This window comes from Brachyhypopomus gauderio, unplaced genomic scaffold (assembly GCF_052324685.1).
Source record: "Brachyhypopomus gauderio isolate BG-103 unplaced genomic scaffold, BGAUD_0.2 sc45, whole genome shotgun sequence".
Taxonomy (NCBI): Eukaryota; Metazoa; Chordata; class Actinopteri; order Gymnotiformes; family Hypopomidae; genus Brachyhypopomus; species Brachyhypopomus gauderio.
The window spans coordinates 778,764-800,672 of record NW_027506871.1 but is presented as its reverse complement, the minus strand read 5'-3'; the positions used below and the strand labels follow the sequence as shown (position 1 = coordinate 800,672).

General features: G+C 47.4%; 2 protein-coding genes and 1 long non-coding RNA gene across 4 annotated transcripts; 2 read left to right on the top strand and 1 right to left on the bottom strand.

The window, feature by feature from the left end:
- Positions 1-690: 690 nt before the first annotated feature.
- Positions 691-13,602, top strand: cfi (complement factor I). Its single transcript, XM_076986231.1, has 12 exons — positions 691-876; positions 1,877-2,336; positions 2,739-2,892; positions 3,340-3,512; positions 5,229-5,342; positions 5,470-5,604; positions 5,736-5,762; positions 8,612-8,748; positions 12,343-12,446; positions 12,668-12,948; positions 13,041-13,148; positions 13,247-13,602. The coding sequence occupies exons 1-12, from the start codon at positions 826-828 to the stop codon at positions 13,462-13,464; spliced, it is 1,962 nt and encodes a 653-aa protein (XP_076842346.1). The 5' UTR covers positions 691-825; the 3' UTR covers positions 13,465-13,602.
- On the bottom strand, positions 11,556-14,182 carry LOC143486796 (uncharacterized). Its single transcript, XR_013123681.1, has 5 exons — positions 14,026-14,182; positions 13,764-13,853; positions 13,239-13,346; positions 12,792-12,931; positions 11,556-12,566 (listed from the first exon to the last, which is right to left on the bottom strand). It is a non-coding gene; the product is annotated as an uncharacterized LOC143486796 (long non-coding RNA).
- LOC143486795 (lymphoid enhancer-binding factor 1-like) lies at positions 13,746-18,539 on the top strand. 2 transcript variants are annotated; one of them, XM_076986233.1, is made up of 11 exons: positions 13,746-13,929; positions 14,093-14,326; positions 14,799-14,865; positions 15,013-15,128; positions 15,686-15,761; positions 15,977-16,070; positions 16,410-16,490; positions 16,796-16,952; positions 17,160-17,267; positions 17,563-17,611; positions 17,951-18,539. In XM_076986233.1, the coding sequence occupies exons 2-11, from the start codon at positions 14,108-14,110 to the stop codon at positions 18,022-18,024; spliced, it is 1,041 nt and encodes a 346-aa protein (XP_076842348.1). In that variant the 5' UTR covers positions 13,746-13,929; positions 14,093-14,107; the 3' UTR covers positions 18,025-18,539. The 2 variants fall into 2 exon arrangements, with proteins under 2 accessions (XP_076842348.1, XP_076842347.1); XM_076986232.1 differs by having other exon boundaries at positions 13,746-14,326.
- Positions 18,540-21,909: the final 3,370 nt, after the last annotated feature.

Below are 21,909 nucleotides of genomic sequence, written 5' to 3'. Positions count from 1 at the left end.
GAGTGTTTGAAGGAGATCTCCACCTGAAGGCTTCTACACACTATCTCCTGGCGGCGTGTGTAAGGCTGACATTTGATCTGTAGTCTAATGATTTGTCTTGGCTGCAGGCCAATGACTCCTACAGGAAGCACACTCACCTCCAGGGTTTTTGTGTTTAGCGTTAGACTCTGACCACAGTCACATCTCTGCTTGTACCACATACCACATCAGACACAGTGGAAATGCAGACTGCCCACATCTGACCCCACATCTGACCCCCTGGGGATCTGACGACCTTCAGGTTGAAGGGAGCTGCTTCACTGCGGTAGCCTCCTGGTTCAGTGCTCGGACGTGTGGATTGGGTCACTGGTCCTCACTTCACACTGGTGACAGAATGTTTCTAACTGTAGCCAAGACTGTTCAGGACTATTGGCCTTTTCAGAACTGCAGTTTTCAGAAGTTTGGCCAAACAGAATATGGATCCAGGTCCCTCCAGACGGAGATGGCACATTCATGCAGCTCTGCGAAATTACAGAAATATTCTGTGTGAAAGTGTTTATAGCAACAAAAACACCTCCAGAGATCCCAGTTCACCACACACACATACACACACATACACACTATTGTGCTGGACTGGCCATCAGCATATTCCAGTAAATGCTGACTTGTGTGTTTGGACAGAAGTTAATGATTTGTTGAGCCCAGGTTTGAAAGACGATTGTACTGTCGGCCAGTGCTGTGTGTAGTCTGACAGCAGACAGACGGAGACATAGCTACAGGGAGACAGAGACGGAGAGACAGAGACGGAGAGACAAGCCAAGTGGAGTTTGGCATCCACGCAGAAACATGAGGGCCACCATCTTCCTCCTCCTGCTCCTGCTCCCAGCTGTTGCCACGGTAAGCTTTATCACGGTGCTGTGGTTTCCATGGAGATGCTGCTCGGTACTGTGCATTTCAGGATGGTCTGGATGAGTGTGTTTAGCACTGTATGTTAAACAGGGCCTTGTGCCACACACACCCCTAGCAGACCTGTCTAGAGCGAGTCTGCGGCTGAGGGATTCCTCTGTGTTTGAGAATGTACACGCTGAACACAGCTTGCGGAATGAAGACAAGTAGAAGAGTAGATCAATAATCAATATGAAATGTGTAACCTTTGATCTTCAGTTACTGTTGATCAGGCTTACTGTGCACATGTCTGGGATTCCTGAAAGATTAAGAACCTTCGTTGCTCTAGAGTGGCAGCGGAGGGGAGTGTGTGAGCTGTGGGGAGAAGGTCTGGGAGGTCTGAGAGGTCTGGGAGGTCTGAGAGGTTTGGGAGGTCTGGGAGGTCCGAGAGGTTTGGGAGGTCTGGGAGGTCCGAGAGGTTTGGGTGGTCTGGGAGGTCCGAGAGGTTTGGGTGGTCTGGGAGGTCTGAGAAGTTTGGGTGGTCTGAGAGGTTTGGGTGGTCTGGGAGGTTTGGGAGCGTTCAGACCTGCTAGATCCCCTCAGGCTCATATTGACGGTGGAACTAAAACAGCATTATTTCACCATGGTAACACTGCCAGAGTGTGTGTGTGTGTGTATGGGAGTGTGTGTGAGAAGAGGTCATGGTCCAGGCTGCTCAGGGTAGAGATTTAGAGAATATTTTCTGGGTGGTTCTTCTGAGGTCTTTCTGTGGTTCACCAGTCCTCCAGGACTGTGGTCTCATGGTCAATACACAACACACGTTAACGCTGTTTGGTTTGGTTTTAAGGCCATTAAAGGACTTACACGTTTGTACATGTCAGACTGTCTATGTCTAACTCAACATTTATAATGTACTTAAATGTTTTCTGTTTGTGGTGGTTTTACTCATGTGTTGTTGTTCTTATGTAGTCCTTCAGGACAGAGCTGTGTAACCTGTTCTCTGTTGACGCAGGAGAGTCCACCAGATCTTTCTGTCCCTCAGGCTGGACAGCAAATGAGCCAATCAATGGGTCCACCTCCAACTTCACCCAAACGCACTAAACCCCCTAAACCCCCTAAACCCCCTACAGCCACACCCCCACAGCCCACCACAGCCACACCCCCACAGCCCACCACAGCCACACCCCCACAGCCCACCACAGCCACACCCCCACAGCCTCCCTCTGATTTGGTGTGGCAGGAGTGTTTGAAGGAGAGCTACACCCGCCTGTCCTGCTCTAAAGTGTTCTGTCCGCCGTGGAGGCGGTGCATCGATGGGCAGTGTGTGTGTCGGCCACCCTACCAGTGTCTGCGCCGAAACAACAGCGTGTGTAGCCTGGACAGGCGCGGCTACACCTCCCTGTGTCAGGCACAGGCCATCGCCTGCAGGAGGAACGCACCTGTGTTCTCCCACTACGGCACTACGTGTGGAGGTGAGGGGGGAGACTCGGGAAAGGGGAAAATGGGGGGAGAGAGAGAGAGGGAGAGAGAGAGAGAGAAAGAGCGAGCGAGAAAGAGGGAGTGAGAGAGGGAAATAGAAAGAAGGAGAGAAGGAGAGGGAGATAGAAGAGGGAGAGGGAGAGAGAGGAGAGAGAGAGAGGGTGATAGAAAGAGGGAAGGAGAGAGGGAGGGGGAGAGAGAGTGAGAGAATTTGTGAAGAGTGCTGCTATTCTTATTATTAATATTAATGTATTAATTTTATGAATTATTTTGTTAATATTACATTACATGCAGTAGGAAAATATGAAAAGGACAAAAGTGTGTGTGTGTGTGTGCGTGTGTGTGTGTGCGTGTGTATGTGTGTGCACGTGTGTGTGTGCGTGTGTGTGTAAAAGACACTTTTAAGGTGCATCTACAGCAGTCTGGAGCTGGTGAGGTGGTGATGGTGGAGCCAGACTCTCAGCAGGGGAAGATGCTGGTGTGTGGAGACGAGTCGTGGAACATGGCAGCAGCTAATGTTGTGTGCCGACACAAGAAAAATATAGACAGGTAACAGGCCACGCCCACATACACCTCACCTGCATCAGGCCACGCCCACACACACCTCACCTGCATCAGGCCACGCCCACACACACCTCACCTGCATCAGGCCACGCCCACACACACCTCACCTGCATCAGGCCACGCCCACACACACCTCACCTGCATCAGGCCACGCCCACACACACCTCACCTGCATCAGGCCACACCCACACACACCTCACCTGCATCAGGCCACACCCACACACACCTCACCTGCATCAGGCCACACCCACATACTTGCGACCCATACCATGCCACTCACATTCCACGACAGCCCATGCACTACGTCATAAATGTTACACTATACCATGAACGTTACAGCCACGTATACGAACATCGTAGACATTACCGCCATTACACTGCATGACACACTACGGACTGCGTGTGTTAAAGCAGCGTTTGTGTCTCCATCAGGGGGGCGGCGGCTGCACTCAGGCTGAAGGACGCCCACCCTGAGGGGGCGGGGCCACTGTGTGTGAGCATGAGCTGCACTGGAGCAGAGCTCTCATTGGCTGAATGCTCCATCGTCAAAACCCAGCATGTTCTGCCAGACACTGCAGTGGCAGCGGTGGAGTGTTACGATTCAGGTGCCTGTAGGGTGGAGGGTGGGGTGTGTGGTGGGGGTTAGGGTGGGGTGTGTGGTGGGGGTTAGGGTGGAGGGTGTGGTGTGTGGTGGGGGTTAGGGTGGAGGGTGTGGTGGGGGTTAGGGTGGAGGGTGTGGTGTGTGGTGGGGGTTAGGGTGGAGTGTATGGTGGAGGTTAGGGTGGAGGGTGTGGTGTGTGGTGGGGGTTAGGGTGGAGTGTATGGTGGAGGTTAGGGTGGAGGGTGTGGTGTGTGGTGGGGGTTAGGGTGGAGTGTATGGTGGAGGTTAGGGTGGAGGGTGTGGTGTGTGGTGGAGGTTAGGGTGGAGGGTGTGGTGGAGGTTAGGGTGGAGTGTGTGGTGGAGGTTAGGGTGGAGTGTGTGGTGGAGGTTAGGGTGGAGTGTGTGGTGGAGGTTAGGGTGGAGTGTGTGGTGGAGGTTAGGGTGGAGGGTGTGGTGGGGGTTAGGGTGGAGGGTGTGGTGTGTGGTGGAGCTTAGGGTGGAGGGTGTGGTGGAGGTTAGGGTGGAGAGTGTGGTGGGGGTTAGGGTGGAGGGTGTGGTGTGTGGTGGAGGTCAGGGTGGAGGGTGTGGTGGGGGTTAGGGTGGAGTGTGTGGTGGGGTTTAGGGTGGAGTGTGTGGTGGGGTTTAGGGTGGAGGGTGTGGTGGGGTTTAGGGTGGAGGGTGTGGTGGGGTTTAGGGTGGAGTGTATGGTGGAGGTTAGGGTGGAGTGTATGGTGGAGGTTAGGGTGGAGTGTGTGGTGGGGGTTAGGGTGGAGTGTGTGGTGGGGGTTAGGGTGGAGGGTGTGGTGGGGGTTAGGGTGGAGTGTATGGTGGAGGTTAGGGTGGAGGGTGTGGTGTGTGGTGGAGGTTAGGGTGGAGGGTGTGGTGTGTGGTGGGGGTTAGGGTGGAGGGTGTGGTGGGGGTTAGGGTGGAGGGTGTGGTGGGGGTTAGGGTGGAGTGTATGGTGGAGGTTAGGGTGGAGTGTATGGTGGAGGGTGTGGTGTGTGGTGGGGGTTAGGGTGGAGTGTATGGTGGAGGTTAGGGTGGAGGGTGTGGTGTGTGGTGGGGGTTAGGGTGGAGTGTATGGTGGAGGTTAGGGTGGAGGGTGTGGCGGTACACTTCTAGTATATTCTTACGTTATGTATTTAAGTCATGGTGTTTTATGATAAAACCTGCTGTACTGTATTGTATCATCTACTAGTGTCAGACACCATAAGACCAACACACGCTACACACACCATCATAACAATACACACACACACGCCACACACACACGCTACACGCACCACCATAACACACACACACACGCTACACGCACCATCATAACAACACACACACACACACACGCTACACACACCATCATAACACACACACACGCTACACACACCATCATAACACACACACACACACACACACACACACACACACACACGCACTACACGCACCACCATAACACACAAACGCTACACGCACCATCATAACAACACACACACACGCTACACACACCATCATAACACACACACACACACACACACGCGCTACATGCACCATCATAACAACACACACACACACACACACACACACACACCATCATAAACATTTACATGTTCAGTTATACTCTTGGTCTATAGAAAAGAATTCAAAGGCTGTTATTTGGGCGCACACACACACACACTCACACACTCACACACTCACACACTCACACACTCTTCTGCTGCTGTAGGGGAGGAGGTGTGTCCACAGTTCCACTGCGTGAACGGGAAGTGTGTGTCCTGGAAGCAGGCGTGTGACGGGATCGACGACTGTGGGGACCTCAGTGACGAGATGTGCTGTAAAGGTGGGCAGTGTGACCCCAGATCCCAGAAGGTCACATGACCAGAAGGTCACATGACCAGTGTTTCCTGGTTCTGCTCCTGAGGAACTCTGCACGCTTCCAGCTCGTATTAAGTGCTGTTTGTATTCAGGTTGCCATGGAGGGGCGTTCCTCTGCAGGTCTGGTGTGTGTCTTCACCCACATGCGGTCCAAGACAAGATCAGGGACTGTCTGGGAGGAGAGGACGAGGTGTCCTCCCTCAGCACCCGAGCTGGACCCCCCCCAGGTAGTGACACACACACACACACACACACACACACACACACACACACACACACACACACACAGTGATGTGTACTACTGCCATGCTGTCTTCATTTCATTATGAGTTCTCATATGGCGTGTGTTGTTTTTCAGAGACGGTCCCGTCACGCATAAAGGACGGTAAAACTCATTAGCTTTACATATGCTATACACCTATACACATACACACACACCTATACACAATACACACACACACACACCTATACACACACACACCTATACACCCATACACCTATCAGAGGTGGAAAGAGTACTGAAAAATTGTAATTGAGTAAAAGTATCATTACTTTGCCTAAAATCTACTCAGAGTAAAAGTACAAAATTACTTCATTTAAAATGGAATTTGAGTAAAAGTTACTTAATTACTTTCAGTTATTTAATGCAAAAAAGGATGAGTCATGAATCAAATTCAGCACAAGTTGATTTCAAAGTGTACTTAAGTGCACATCCACACTTGCAAAAGATCAGCTGGGCTCAGGAACATACTTCCTCACAGCACAAGGACAATCACAACCTGTACCATAAAATGCAAACAATTTTCAGTCCTATTGTCCAACGGACAACACTATGATAAGAATAAAGAAATGTAATTTACAGATTATACAAAAAACAAAATGCCCACAAAATTAAATGCCCACAAAATACCACAAATCAAACTAAAATGCAACAGGATTCCACTACTCACAATAAAATGCCCACAGGATCTCACCTCAAACATTAAAAAAATGCTCATAGGATCCCACAATTTAAAAGTAAGTGCTTACAGGATCCCACTATTCACAATAAAATGTCCACAGGATCCCACAGAACCTGATAGATAGAAGATTTAAAGATAGAACAATCTCATCCTTTTGGAAAAAAGTGCACCAGATTACGACCTGATTATGAGATAATGGAAAGGGCGCATGCAAGGCAAGGCCACGCATGTAACGTCGGGTGTACCAACAGGTACACACAGTGTCAAACCCAAGAGAGTAGTAGACCAAGTGCCGATAAAACGCAAAGAGCAAAATGTGTGCGTGCGTCCACTCACACACACACACACACATAAGCAGCAAAACCAATCACACGAGACGCGGAATAAACTCAATGCGTAGAAAATAACCTCGACCGCAAAACACACGGGAGAAAAATGCAACAGAAAAGACACAGAGAAAACGAAACTTAGGACTCCAGGTGAAGTAACTGGCAGCAGGCAGACACCGTGACGAAACAAAAACCCTTCCCAAAATAAAACGAAGAATGGATAGGAAGAGATAAAGCAGGGGGAAAACTTGAGGTAGGCTAGTAAGCAGCGCAGGAGATAGTTAGTCGAATAAGTAGTAGAAAAGCAAGAGAGATAAGAGAGAGCATAAGGTGGTGAGACACCTAACCACAAGAAAAGCAACCAGAGATCACAGAGAAAGGGCCGAGGACGTGAAGGCGAGCCAAAACGATTCAGCAGTGATCCGTTTCACTAAGCTTCCTTAAGAAGCCATAGAGACAGCTAAAACAGATCACTGATTGCGCCTGGAGAGTCTAGGACTGACTCGGGTGCCTCTAGTGTTGTTAGGAGGAGCGGCAGTCGAGCCAGCCCTGACAACGCAATTGACATTCAGTTCTGGGACTCAGAATTTAACATTTCTGCCCGCATTTAATTTTTCACCATCAATATTTTTTTACTTAGTAACGTGAGGGGGTTCAAATGTTGCGAAGTAAAACTACTTCAAAATTTACTCAAGTAAAAGTAAAAATGACATTTTCAAACTACTCAAAATTACAAATTACTCATAAAAAGTATTCAGTTACAGTAACGTTAGTAAATGTAATTCGTTACTTTCCACCTCTGACACCTGTACACACACCAGTGATGGCTTAGTTACTTTGAAAAAGTAATACGATTACTGATTACTCCTTTAAAAATAGTTACGTTACATATTACTTAGATTACAAGTTACTTTAGTAGTTACATTCAGCAGCAAAATTAGTTTTTCCAATACTCACTTTATTGGAAGTGCATTTTTAACAGTAACAATGTATCTCCTGACATTACGTTTGTGTCGATGCGCTGTATTATTTGTAAATATATTTGTAAACGTAATACAAGACTATTCAGTCAGACAGCTATTTGTTGTGAAACGAAATACCATTACAATTTCATGCATTTTAAGTAGGCTACGTTAGCCAAAATTCCAGCACTTTTCAAACCTGAAACACAAAGCAACATTAAAATTCATCAAGCAAATGTTCCTTCCCCTGTAGTGTATTTCTTTATACTACCACATATCGTTACGGGAGGACACTGCACAGAATGACGTGAACGTGCTCGTGCTCTCACAGGTTCGCGCGCAGTGTGCGGAGTCGAGCGCTACAGTCAGACGCAAAAGTAGAACTGAGCCAAGAAGATAAAATATATATTTTTACTAAGGAAAATAAAAATAGTAACGCACAGTTACTTGGATAAGTAACTTTAATCTGATTACTGGACTGGAAATAGTAACTCATTATATTACTCGTTACTGAAAAAAGTGGTAAGATTAGAAGTAACTGACATCACTGACACACACACCTATACACATATACACACACACCTATACACACACACACACACACTTATACACCAGTGCTGTCAATTCCAGGTGCTGCGATTAAAAGTCCTCACCAGGATTTTGCTCAAGCTTGCTAGATTTTCTAATTAGCAATCCAGGTAAAATTAGTGGAATCAACACAATCCAGGAAGCCTGAGCAAAATCCTGGTGAGGACTTTTAATCGCAGCACCTGGAATTGACAGCACTATTATACACATATACATCCACACACACACACACACACACACACACACACACACACACACACACACACACACACACACACAAACCTATACACCTATACACACACACACACACATACACCTATACACTATACAAATATAGACCTATATACATATACACATCTTTTGAAACAAAACCTGAGATTGTGTGTGTGTCAGATATCCTGGATGTGCGTAACTTCACTGAGAGTCAGCTCCACTGTGGAATTCCCAACCTGGATTACATCTACAAGACAGAGGAGGAAACTCGTCGCACCCGCAGAAGACGTGTGGTTGGCGGGCAGGACGCTTTACCAGTCAGTCTACCCCACAAATACCACACAAACATCCCACAAACACCACACACACTACTGTACTAGAGAGATTACCAGTCAGTCTACCCCACGAATACCACACAAACTACTGTACTAGAGACTTTACCAGTCAGTCTACCCCACGAATACCACACAAACATCCCACAAACACCACACACACTACTGTACTAGAGACTTTACCAGTCAGTCTACCCCACGAATACCACACAAACATCCCACAAACACCACACACACTACTGTACTAGAGAAATTACCAGTCTACCCCTTGAATACCACACAAACATCCCACAAACACCACACACTACTGTACTAGAGAGATTACCAGTCAGTTTACCCCACGAATACCACACAAACATCCCACACACTACTGTACTAGAGAGATTACCAGTCAGTCTACCCCATGAATACCACACAAACATCCCACAAACACCCCACACACTACTGTACTAGAGAGATTACCAGTCTACCCCACGAATACCACACAAACATCCCACACACTACTGTACTAGAGACTTTACCAGTCAGTCTACCCCATGAATACCACACAAACATCCCACACACTACTGTACCAAAGACTTTACCAGTCAGTCTACCTCACGAATACCACACAAATACCACACACACTACTGTACTAGAGACTTTACCAGTCAGTCTACCCCACGAATACCACACAAACACCACACACACTACTGTACTAGAGAGATTACCAGTCAGTCTACCCCACGAATACCACACAAATACCACACACACTACTGTACTAGAGACTTTACCAGTCAGTCTACCCCACGAATACCACACAAATACCACACACACTACTGTACTAGAGACTTTACCAGTCAGTCTACCCCACGAATACCACACAAACACCACACACACCAATGTACTAGAGAGATTACCAGTCAGTCTACCCCACGAATACCACACAAATACCACACACACTACTGTACTAGAGACTTTACCAGTCAGTCTACCCCACGAATACCACACAAACACCACACACACTACTGTACTAGAGAGATTACCAGTCAGTCTACCCCACGAATACCACACAAACATCCCACAAACACCACACACACTACTGTACTAGAGAAATTACCAGTCAGTCTACCCCACAAACATCCCACAAACACCACACACACTCCTGTACTAGAGAAATTACCAGTCAGTCTACCCCACAAACATCCCACAAACACCACACACTACTGTACTAGAGAGATTACCAGTCAGTCTACCCCACGAATACCACACAAACACCACACACACTACTGTACTAGAGAGATTACCAGTCTACCCCACGAATACCACACAAACACCACACACACTAATGTACTAGAGAGATTACCAGTCAGTCTACCCCACGAATACCACACAAACATCCCACAAACACCACACACACTACTGTACCAAAGACTTTACCAGTCAGTCTACCTCACGAATACCACACAAACACCACACACACCAATGTACTAGAGAGATGACCAGTCAGTCTACCCCACGAATACCACACAAACACCACACACACTACTGTACTAGAGACTTTACCAGTCAGTCTACCCCACGAATACCACACACACTACTGTACTAGAGACTTTACCAGTTAGTCTACCTCACGAATACCACACAAACATCCCACAAACACCACACACACTACTGTACTAGAGACTTTACCAGTCAGTCTACCCCATGAATACCACACAAACATCCCACAAACACCACACACACTACTGTACTAGAGACTTTACCAGTCAGTCTACCCCATGAATACCACACAAACATCCCACAAACACCACACACACTACTGTACTAGAGACTTTACCAGTCAGTCTACCCCATGAATACCACACAAACATCCCACAAACACCCCACACACTACTGTACTAGAGAGATTACCAGTCAGTCTACCCCACGAATACCACACAAACATCCCACAAACACCCCACACACTACTGTACTAGAGAGATTACCAGTCAGTCTACCCCACGAATACCACAAACATCCCACAAACACCACACACACTACTGTACTAGAGACTTTACCAGTCAGTCTACCCCACGAATACCACACAAACATCCCACAAACACCACACACACTCCTGTACTAGAGAAATTACCAGTCAGTCTACCCCACAAACATCCCACAAACACCACACACTACTGTACTAGAGAGATTACCAGTCAGTCTACCCCACGAATACCACACAAACACCACACACACTACTGTACTAGAGAGATTACCAGACAGTCTACCCCACGAATACCACACAAACACCACACACACTAATGTACTAGAGAGATTACCAGTCAGTCTACCCCACGAATACCACACAAACATCCCACAAACACCACACACACTACTGTACCAAAGACTTTACCAGTCAGTCTACCCCACGAATACCACACAAACACCACACACACCAATGTACTAGAGAGATGACCAGTCAGTCTACCCCACGAATACCACACAAACACCACACACACTACTGTACTAGAGACTTTACCAGTTAGTCTACCTCACAAATACCACACAAACATCCCACAAACACCACACACACTACTGTACTAGAGACTTTACCAGTCAGTCTACCCCATGAATACCACACAAACATCCCACAAACACCACACACACTACTGTACTAGAGACTTTACCAGTCAGTCTACCCCATGAATACCACACAAACATCCCACAAACACCACACACACTACTGTACTAGAGACTTTACCAGTCAGTCTACCCCATGAATACCACACAAACATCCCACAAACACCCCACACACTACTGTACTAGAGAGATTACCAGTCAGTCTACCCCACGAATACCACACAAACATCCCACAAACACCCCACACACTACTGTACTAGAGAGATTACCAGTCAGTCTACCCCACGAATACCACAAACATCCCACAAACACCACACACACTACTGTACTAGAGACTTTACCAGTCAGTCAACCCCACGAATACCACACAAACATCCCACAAACACCACACACTACTGTACTAGAGACTTTACCAGTCAGTCTACCCCACGAATACCACACACACTACTGTACTAGAGACTTTACCAGTCAGTCTACCCCACGAATACCACACACACACTACTGTACTAGAGACTTTACCAGTCAGTCTACCCCACAAACACCACACACAATACTGTACTAGAGTAATAATAATTACCACTCGCAATTATTATTCAGTAGACTTTGCTCACCAGACCACACTACATCTTCAAACTACGCAAAAGCTACTACACAATTTACATCATTAACCAGGTTTTACACACTATCCAAATGCACACAGAGCGCCCTCTTGTGGATAACTATGATAAGACACATTACTAATGTGGAACACACAAAACAATTTTTTTCCTAGGATTTTTACAAATAATAATTGACACACGTAGTTGCTGTCCCTTAACTTACTAATGGACAATATAGGCTACCCTGTATGTAGCCCAGCAGTGTAGCTCTCCTCCATAAGAGTCTTCATGTGGTACACCTTAAACAGTGGCAGGCGAGTTCTAGGTGGCTGTCCATTGACCTCTGACCTCTGATGACCCTGTGCCCTCTTCTGTGCAGACGCAGATTCAGTGGCAGGTGGCCGTGGTGGACCAGGGGAGCATCCACTGTGGCGGTGCCTATCTGGGCGGCTGCTGGGTGTTGACCGCCGCCCATTGTGTCGGGTATCCAATCGTGGATGAGAATTAGTGTTACATCACAATTTCTGCTGACTGATGTGTTGAGAGCATAAGGGCAGTTAGGGTTAGGGGTTAGGGTGGGTGACTACCACATTGACGAAGTAACTGAAGGAAGAGAACATACAACAGTGATATTAAACTACAGCAATTCAAGAGTGAGGAGAAAAACCTTACACAAGAATGCATGTGTGTGTGTGTGTGTGTAGGCCGAATGCCAAAGACTTCCAAATCAAGTTCTCCATCTGGAAGAAGAGGTCTCTGCTGAGCACGTCCGACATGATTCCGGTGAAGAAAATCATAATCCATCAGGACTACAACCCCAACACGTACCAGAACGACATCGCCCTGGTGCAGCTGCAGGAACTCAACCTCCAGCCCGGCTGCATGAAGCCCAACCCAGCCGTGCGGGCCGTGTGTGCGCCCTGGTCCCCTTTGCTGTTCCAGCCCGGGGACACCTGCTCCATCTCCGGCTGGGGCAGGAACAGAGGTACCACACACACGCCCAATAAATGCTGCTTTATTCGGAAATGGTGTCATTGCGTTTTTATTCAGAAATGGTCTCAATGTGTTTTTTTAAAGTGGGAGATTCTGTAAATATTCTGAAATGGGCCAACGTGACTTTAATCGGAATGCAAGACTGCAAGAAATTCTACACCGATCGCTTCTTTGAAGGCATGCAGTGTGCAGGTACATGGAACATTCCTCATCCCAACCCAGCACATATCACCTGTCTCACCTCTCCCAGTTGCCTGAGCTGTGTGGCTGTACCTGTCTCACCTGTGCAGGCGACCTGGACGGCAAAGTGGACTCGTGCCAAGGTGACTCCGGCGGGCCGCTGGTGTGCACGGACGCCAGTGGGATGTCCTACGTGTGGGGAATCGTGAGCTGGGGAGAGAAGTGTGGTGAGGTGGGCTTCCCCGGGGTCTACACCAACGTGGCCCACTACTTCGAATGGATACGCTTCCACACGAACTGGTCCGCCGTCACCAAGTTCAACCAGTGAGGAAGAGGACGGCTTACACTGGCTTTATATTTGTTCTTTTTTTTCTATAAAAATGTTAACAGACCAAGTAGAGACTCTGTCCTTCTACACATTGAATCCTTTGAATTTGTGTTTTATGACCCGTATGTCTCCATTACATCCCAGCGTGTTGCTCCATTCAGAATAAATCACTGGATTTACGACTTGACCGTTACTATTTCGCTTTTCCTCAGACTCATTAGCTAATTAAACCCCGTTGCTGTGTTCGCCAGCGCCACCACAACGGTGCGCGTGGACAATCAGAGCGGCACGACGCTCACCTGTGTCCGCTGCTCTCTCCGCCACGCCCACTCCTCAACTCGCGGGGCGAGTTCGTACTAATTCTGTGGCGTCCGCGTGCTGGCCACAAACTACACAATAAAGAAAGTTTTGCGCGGTGGCGTCACTGATGTAGCCAGTTATCTAGTGCGCGTGGTGCACATACAGGTGTGTGTTTGGGTCAGAAATACACGCTTAGAGCCACTAACTGGTTTTAACTGTGCGACATGTCGTTACTCTAGACAGGTCACTGGAGCGTCTTACCTGGTTTTAATGTTTTTTCTTTCTCTGATGTAACCCAAAAACGTTTTAAACGCGCGTGCTGGGAAAGTTGGCTCGCGCAGACATGCCCAAGTGGGTTTGCGGCGGTGAGGACGCGGCGCACGAGGCGCTGTGCGCGGACGACGAGCTGATCTCGTTTAAAGATGAGGGACAACCGCTGAAAGAAGACAGACTTCCCAGTAGTGGACGCTCCTCTTCGGAGGAAGGAGATCTCGCGGAAATAAAGACGTCGCTGGTCAACGAGACGGAAGTCCCGTACGGCGGTGTGAGCGGAGCTCTGCCGGTAAGTGCGCGTGATCGCCTGCGCGTGCACGTGCGTAATTAACGGTGAGCGCTGAATTGCAGTGAAACCGGGACACGTCCAATCTGCAGTGGTAACTGGAGACCAAACCGCTTTGTACCGCATTTCTCACACAGCCCAACATGTCAAAAACACAAAGATCACGCGGTTTCTGTTCATAAATCTTTTAAATCTCCATAATAATCAATAATCAATCTTGTGCTCAACACATGCATGTGCCTTTGTTGAATTAAGCAGTCAAAAACCTCTCTGAACGGTAATAATTATTTTGGTGTGTGCGATGAAATTTGATTATCGCATAATGAACATTAAGAACCTGTGTTTACATATGAGGGCCTGTTCAGAGCTTTGTAGGACCGGAGTTTGGCTCGTTCTGACCGTCCACCACATTCCCTGTGTGTGTGTGTGTGTGTGTGTGTGTGTGTGCGCGCGCGTGCGCGCGTGTTCTCAACAGTTGAGTCTGCAGCCGTTTGCGTCTCGCGCGGCGTTCCCGGAACAGACGCGCGTGTTTCCTCATACAGGTACAGCGGCCTGCGCGCGGACTCGCAGGTCTGATTAAGCACGATTCGTTTTTGCCAGTCCAGAACTATGTTAAAGTAATGTGCATGGTCCTCGCTGTCAAACACTTTCCTGGTTCTGACTGCGGGTGATTTCTGAGCTGATTGCAGGTAAATTATGGGATGTTTATGAAGGAGGCCAGCCCTATCCCATAATGCATTACACAGGATGCCTGATGTTGCCCCCTGACCCCTACAGCCACCTGTCTCCTCCAGCAGCCAATACGGTGGGTGTTCACACTGGGGTACAGAGTTTGTCCGGTCTTCTGGTGTGCTTAAGAGACGTAGTGGAGGAGGTGGAGGTTGTGTTGAACTGGTAGGAATTCTGGCCCCCACCCTACAGTTTCCCAAACCTCACAGCATCCAAGATGTTGATGTTCCAATCTGTGTGACTGACCTGCTGTGAGAAGGTTAGCGTAGTCACATGCCCATTAAAGGTGAAATGTCAAAGGTCAATGTTTGTTAAAGAGGTGGGAGGTGATGGCATCATTTTAATTACGTTTCCAGTCCCTTAATGCTTGTGCCTCCTGACTAAAGCCAGAATGTATTTACAGTGTAGGCCTACTATTAACGATACTTTATAAATCCATTACATTACATTCTTCAGCAGTGCAGAAGCTGAACATTGCCAGCAGAGAATCAGGGTCAATCTACCCCACGAGTTCAGTGATGTTTACGTTCATAATTGCTGAGAAGGAAGGAGGTATTGAAAAAGATGGAAAGATTTTACATCCTGATCTGGATCACTGGATCTGTAAATGTATGTTGGCCTGTTTCCTTTCAGCCTGTTGGTCATCTTTCTCCGCTGATTGCCTATGGGGACCAGTGTCTCCCTGGCAGACGCCCCCAGACTCCAGCAGGTGACTCACTTTATCTCTCGCAAATCTTTTAGAATCGAAACGCCAGTTGAGAGTTGAGGAGCTTTAGTAGCTGTTGGTTCATCTCAGTGACTTGCATGTTCTCCATCACTTGTCCACTGCGCTTTCTCTCTCTCTCTCTCTCTCTCTCTCTCTCTCTCTCTCTCTCTCTCTCTCTCTCTCTCTCTCCCTCCCTCCCCCCTCCCTGTCTCGTGTAGGTTTGTCTCCACACTGCTCCAGTGCTGAAGTCCTCCCAGTCTATGCTGTCAGTGGGCCTGGGGGTTCTGTTCCACTTGCCTCTCCGCTTGGCTGGTGAGCTCCTCACCCTCCAGACAGTTACCTACTGTCTCACTGATAACCTCGAACATGGGGTCTAGACCAATGTCCCTCAACGTAGAACATGGGTTGTAGACCAACCTTCCTCAATGCTCCTCTAAGACTCAGGCTGTTGTTAGTCGTTGGGACTCCAGACATCAAGGCCGTAGATTTTCTCTACATGTTGGTGGGGAAGTCCATGCTAATTCTACACCTTTGATCACATTATTGGAGGGGCCGGTTCTGTAATCCTTGGTTATTTGTGGGGATGCATAACTTCTGTCCATGTTAACTCTACTTAACTCCAGACTCCTTCTGATTGTATTCATCCATCAGGTTTTCCCAGCATGTGGTCGCTGGTGCTGCTGGTTCCCATGGTGATGGTTTAGGCCACACCCCTTGGGGAGCCTCTCAACAGTAAGCCTCGTAAGACTCGAGAAACACTTGAGTTCTCGTTACCTAACGTGGGCCAGTATGTAATGTTACAGAGAACAGTCCTGCATTTATATCAGAATCAGAAGGTTTTTATTGCCACAAGTTGCCACAGGTTCACAGCATTAGGAAATTGCTAATTAGGCACCAGTATACATATGAGGAAAAACAAAATATAGGCTCTTTGTACATACTATATATATGGTATAGTTTTTGACTTCATCATATTGGATGAGTTAATAATTGAAAATGCATTTCTAACGCATGTGGTAACCTGCCCGGGGGTTTAGGTGTGTGCGTGAGACGCCGGGCGCGAGTTCTCAGAGGAGACACATTAAAAAGCCTCTGAATGCCTTCATGCTCTTCATGAGGGAGACGAGAGGTCATGTGATCGCCGAGTCCAGCCTGAAGGACAGCTCCTCCATTAACCAAGTCCTTGGAAAAAAGGTACTGGGGCGGGGCTGGGGCAAAGGCCCCTCCCCTGGGGCGGGGCTGGGGCAGACACAGGCTCTCTGGCTGTGTTTCCATCTCCAACTGTAGTTTGAATGCCAAAAGAAGGAGGAGGCTGATAATTAAGGGACTTAATTGTCCCTTTGTGAACTGATCAGGGCTCATAACTGTTTTAATTCCTGTTAAAACTCGACTGTGTTGTAGTGGCGTGCGATGCCCCAGGAGGAACAGGCCAAGTACTACGAGTTGGCCCGCAAGGAGAAACAAAGGCACACGCAGCTCTACCCAGGCTGGTCTGCCAAGGAGAATTATGTAAGTGTGTGTGTGTGTGTGTGTGTGTGTGTGTGTGTGTGGTAACTCTTGTATTGTCCGAGTGTATGTGCACACACTTAGACATGAGGGGTTGTTTTTAACATGCTTGCATAATACATTGAGTGATACATTGGTTATATATACCCTCTCTTGTATATGTTTGATCTAGAAAACGCACCAAACTCACTCTAAACCAAAGAGAACACTACACTACATGTACACTAGTATACTCATGATTCCCAAGATGACGTGTGTGTGTGTGTGTGTGTGTGTGTGTGTGTGTGTGTGTGTACAGGGGAAGAGGAAGAGAAGGAAGCAGGAGAAGGTTCAGGAGTCCATAGAGGGTAACGTGTCCTCTTGACCTACTGACACAAACCCACTCTGGCGTAATCAGACACACACCCACCTGTTTGGTACAGTCTGCTGTAATCAGACATGGCCCCATCTCTGTGGTACAGTCTGCTGTAATCAGACATGGCCCCATGGCATCTCTGTGGTACAGTAGTCATTAAACCAGATTTCTCCACCTGAACCTCAGTGTGTGTGTGTGTGTGTGGTGTGTGTTTATTAGGTTGTGTGTGTGTGTGTGTGTGTGTGTGTGTGTGTGTGTTTAAGTGTTTGCTGCAGTGTTGGTGTGATTCCTCTGAGAGACTCACGGGGGCGCTCTTCTCACCCTCTGACAGATCATGCCGTCTCCTCTCCATGCAAGACCAGGATGCTGAACTCCAGCCCATATCTGAGGGCGGAGCCCTGCTGAGCCCCGCCTACACCCACACACACACACACACACACACACACACACACACACACACTAACAGTATATTTACACCATGCAATGTGTGCACACCTGTCAAGTGTTCATGCACCCCACACCTAATGTCCACCCCCCCAGGGCATGTTTGACTGCCCCGACACAGCTGTGTTCATGACGGATGATGGAGGACACACACACACACACACACACGCACACACACAGCTGTGTTCATGACGGCTGATGGAGGACACCAGCTGAGTGTATTTTCCCAGATGTCCACTTGATGGTGTTCTTTGTCTTCCCCCTTCTGTTTTGTTTGGAGTTTTCCACATTTGCACACCACATGACACTTTAATGTTATATTTCACTTTCTTTTGGTCCAGGTCTTGCACTCGTGGTTGAAGCTTTAAACCTTTGAACCTTTCTGCACTTTTTTTACTTTATTCACCCCAACATGCACGTCTGATACAGGTTTAACACATTTTAAACTACAGAATGTCAATTATCCATTTGTAGAATTAAGCTCATGTAAATAAATTAAAATGATTTTAAAGTTTTACTGGGTACCTGCAAGCTGTTTTTAAGGGGAAGTCATAATCGGGAAGATTTTACTGTAGTTCAGGCTGTGGGTCAAAGGTCGAGTCCAGGTGGTTTTGGTTATCTTCAGGGTGGAACAATACTCTTGTCCTGCTTGGATGACTCAAGTGTGAAGGAGTTATTCAAAGCATAAAGCAAAACCGTGTTTACCTTCTGACACCAGAGAAACAAAACTAACAGTAAGTTGACGGACAAGGAAATTCTTTGAAGGGTTGAAGGGTTGAGCCCTGGATGTGTGCATATTGGAGGGATCAGGGCAGCATTACCGCAGGTGGTGCTGCTCCAACACACCTCACTCGGCTCAGCCAGGTGGTTCTCACCAGATGGGTTAGAGAACAGAAGACCTTACCACCTCCCACAATACACCGGGTGTGCCAAGTTAATGGGTACCTTAAGGTAAACACGGGAGTAATTTCTGAACTATTTCCGCTGTAAATTGCATGGAGATACTCAAGTTTACACTGTTAGGAACAGGCCACAGTGATAAACATTTCTGAGAATGATTGGTCAACTTTGCTAATCTTCAACTGTAGTCCTGTGGTAGGTACAAAAAATACAGGAACATTAACACTTAATTTACATACTGCCAGCTACTGTAGTAATGTACATGTTTACATATGAGTCACTGGTGTGTGATGACCAATATTAATGTGGCTGTAGAGAAGCTCTGAGTTGAGCCTTCCAAGTGCGATGTGGCTTTAGTGGGAGACCTGATTCTCACCTGCGTTGGTTGGGACATATTTACATATTTTGAAATGGTGGGGGGGTCATTGAGTTTTGACTGTTGAGGGGGAGGTGGGGAGTTTGGGGGGGGGGGGGGGGGGGGGCAATAGAGCAATGGACCCCCTAGAGCCCCCTAGAGCCCCCCTATTCATGTTAGCTTTCTAAAAGATCCTTCCCAGGACGTCTTCGTCAGCTGGGGTCAAAGGTCAAGCTGCCTGGTGATCTTGAAACGTGGCCCCAACTGCCCCCTTCTCTCCACTTGGAGTTGATGGTCTCCACAAAAAAGGCGGTGGCCATTTCTAAAGCCAAACCCAGTTGACTTCTACTTCAGTACAACAGGTAACATACTAATGCCTCAATAAAGGAATGAGTCACAATCTTTTAAGATGTCCTAATCTCAAAATAGGTTGAATTACAATGGAAGTAAAATACTTGATAGATTATAATGAAAACCAAGACGATGCCTTTACCAGTTACACAAGGTAATTATAATTTACTATTTCAACTTCAGTCATCCATGTTGATGTTGGTCTGCTATTCAAGTGATTTATCACAATATCTTTCATGTTCATTTGGTTACAGAGTCTGTACAAACACACAATGGGTAAAGACATCTGGGGAGAGGGTCAGTAACACCAGGTCCACTGATACGTTGCTAGTAATTATGGTCCCGTTCTCTCCCCTCACCTGTACTCCAATCAATCTCACCTGTGTATTTTGTAACCACAGACCTGTATAGTCATTAATGGAGAATTTTTATGTAACCAAATCTCTGGCGAATGGAAAGTCCAGTTTAGAGTTTGTAATCAGATACAGTACATATTTCAAACAGTAATCTGAAGGTTGGGTGATCTCAAGCAGTCCTTCAGACCAGTGTTCATATCTGTCCTTCAGACCAGTGTTTAACTCTGTCCTTCAGACCAGTGTTTAACTCTGTCCTTCAGACCAGTGTTCATCTCTGTCCTTCAGACCAGTGTTCATCTCTGTCCTTCAGACGTGTGTTTCACTCTGTCCTTCAGACGTGTGTTTCTCTCTCTGTCCTTCAGACGTGTGTTTCTCTCTGTCCTTCTGACGTGTTTCACGCTGTCCTTCTGACGTGTGTTTCTCTCTGTCCTTCAGACGTGTGTTTCACTCTGTCCTTCAGACGTGTGTTTCACTCTGTCCTTCAGACGTGTGTTTCTCTCTGTCCTTCAGACGTGTGTTTCACTCTGTCCTTCAGACGTGTGTTTCACTCTGTCCTTCAGACGTGTGTTTCACTCTGTCCTTCAGACGTGTGTTTCTCTCTGTCCTTCAGACGTGTGTTTCTCTCTGTCCTTCAGACGTGTGTTTCTCTTTGTCCTTCAGACGTGTGTTTCTCTCTGTCCTGGAGTCTCTCCAGAAGGTTTCGTGATTGTGCTCCAGCTTGGACTGTGTGGTGCTGTGGAACGGTCAGGTGAGCCCTAAGAACTGGGCAGAGAAACCCCGTTCAGAACCTTCTGGACTGCGTTCTGAACCTTCTCAGCACTTGTGTCTGATGAACAGTTTGGAAACGTTACATGTTTTATCCTTGACAATTGCAGCCTTTGTTTTAATTGGTTGTTGTCCATCAGTATTCTTGTCAAAGGGAATTCAATGTGGTGAGCTGCTGAAGGCATTTCTCATTAAGTTCACTCTCGTAAATGAAGCTGACAGCAGACCTTGGGGCGCTCACACGTCTCATCATTCACACTTCCCACTGACTCCGTGTTCTCTCAGTTCAGTTGGTCCAAGATTGCATTGATTATCTCCAATAGTTAACAAATGTCTGAAAAATGTCCAGTATACTCAACATTAACTTCATGTTTATCTGCTCTTGCAAATGCAGTTTCTTTGTGACAGAGGAATAAACATTTGTGATTGGTCAGAGGAATAAACATTTGTGATTGGTCAGAGGAATAAACATTTCTGGGATTGGTCAGCTTATCTAATCGTGCTCACTCATGTCATGATATGCTCAGATTGTCCACTGCAACAAATTGGTGCCAATTTCGAATCGTCCTAATGAAGCCACATGCTTCTGCTTGGTGATGTATTGGTTACTGTGATTTACTGTAATTTTGTGTCAAGTTAATATTCTAACCACTCTGACATAGTTGCGCATGTGAGTTGTGTTTCTCTCTGTCCGCTCAAAGGGTTTCTTGCAGAGCACTGTGGGCAGGGGCAGGGGGCAGGAGAAGGTACAGGGCACTGGGCCGCTCACATTCCTCTCCATAAACTCAAACAGGCAGCCCCACCACACTCTGCTCAGGTAGTTGTGGGGAGAGTCTCTGAGACACTGCAGACAGGATGACGGGTGTCACAGACATGACCACAGTATTGCACAAACGCTGTAAATGCAGTTTAGATCATGTGAGATCATGTGAGTTGCGTGTGAGATTGTGTGAGTTGCGTGTGCGAGCTCGGCTACTTTAACAACCCTCTGTCGGGGTCCAGCCTGGCCACAGTGTTGACACACCTCCTGTAAAGGATGTTCACGACGTCTGTTTATATACACATTCTGGAAAGACAAGTTATACGGCTCCGTCTCAGAGCTGACTTTGACACCATCAG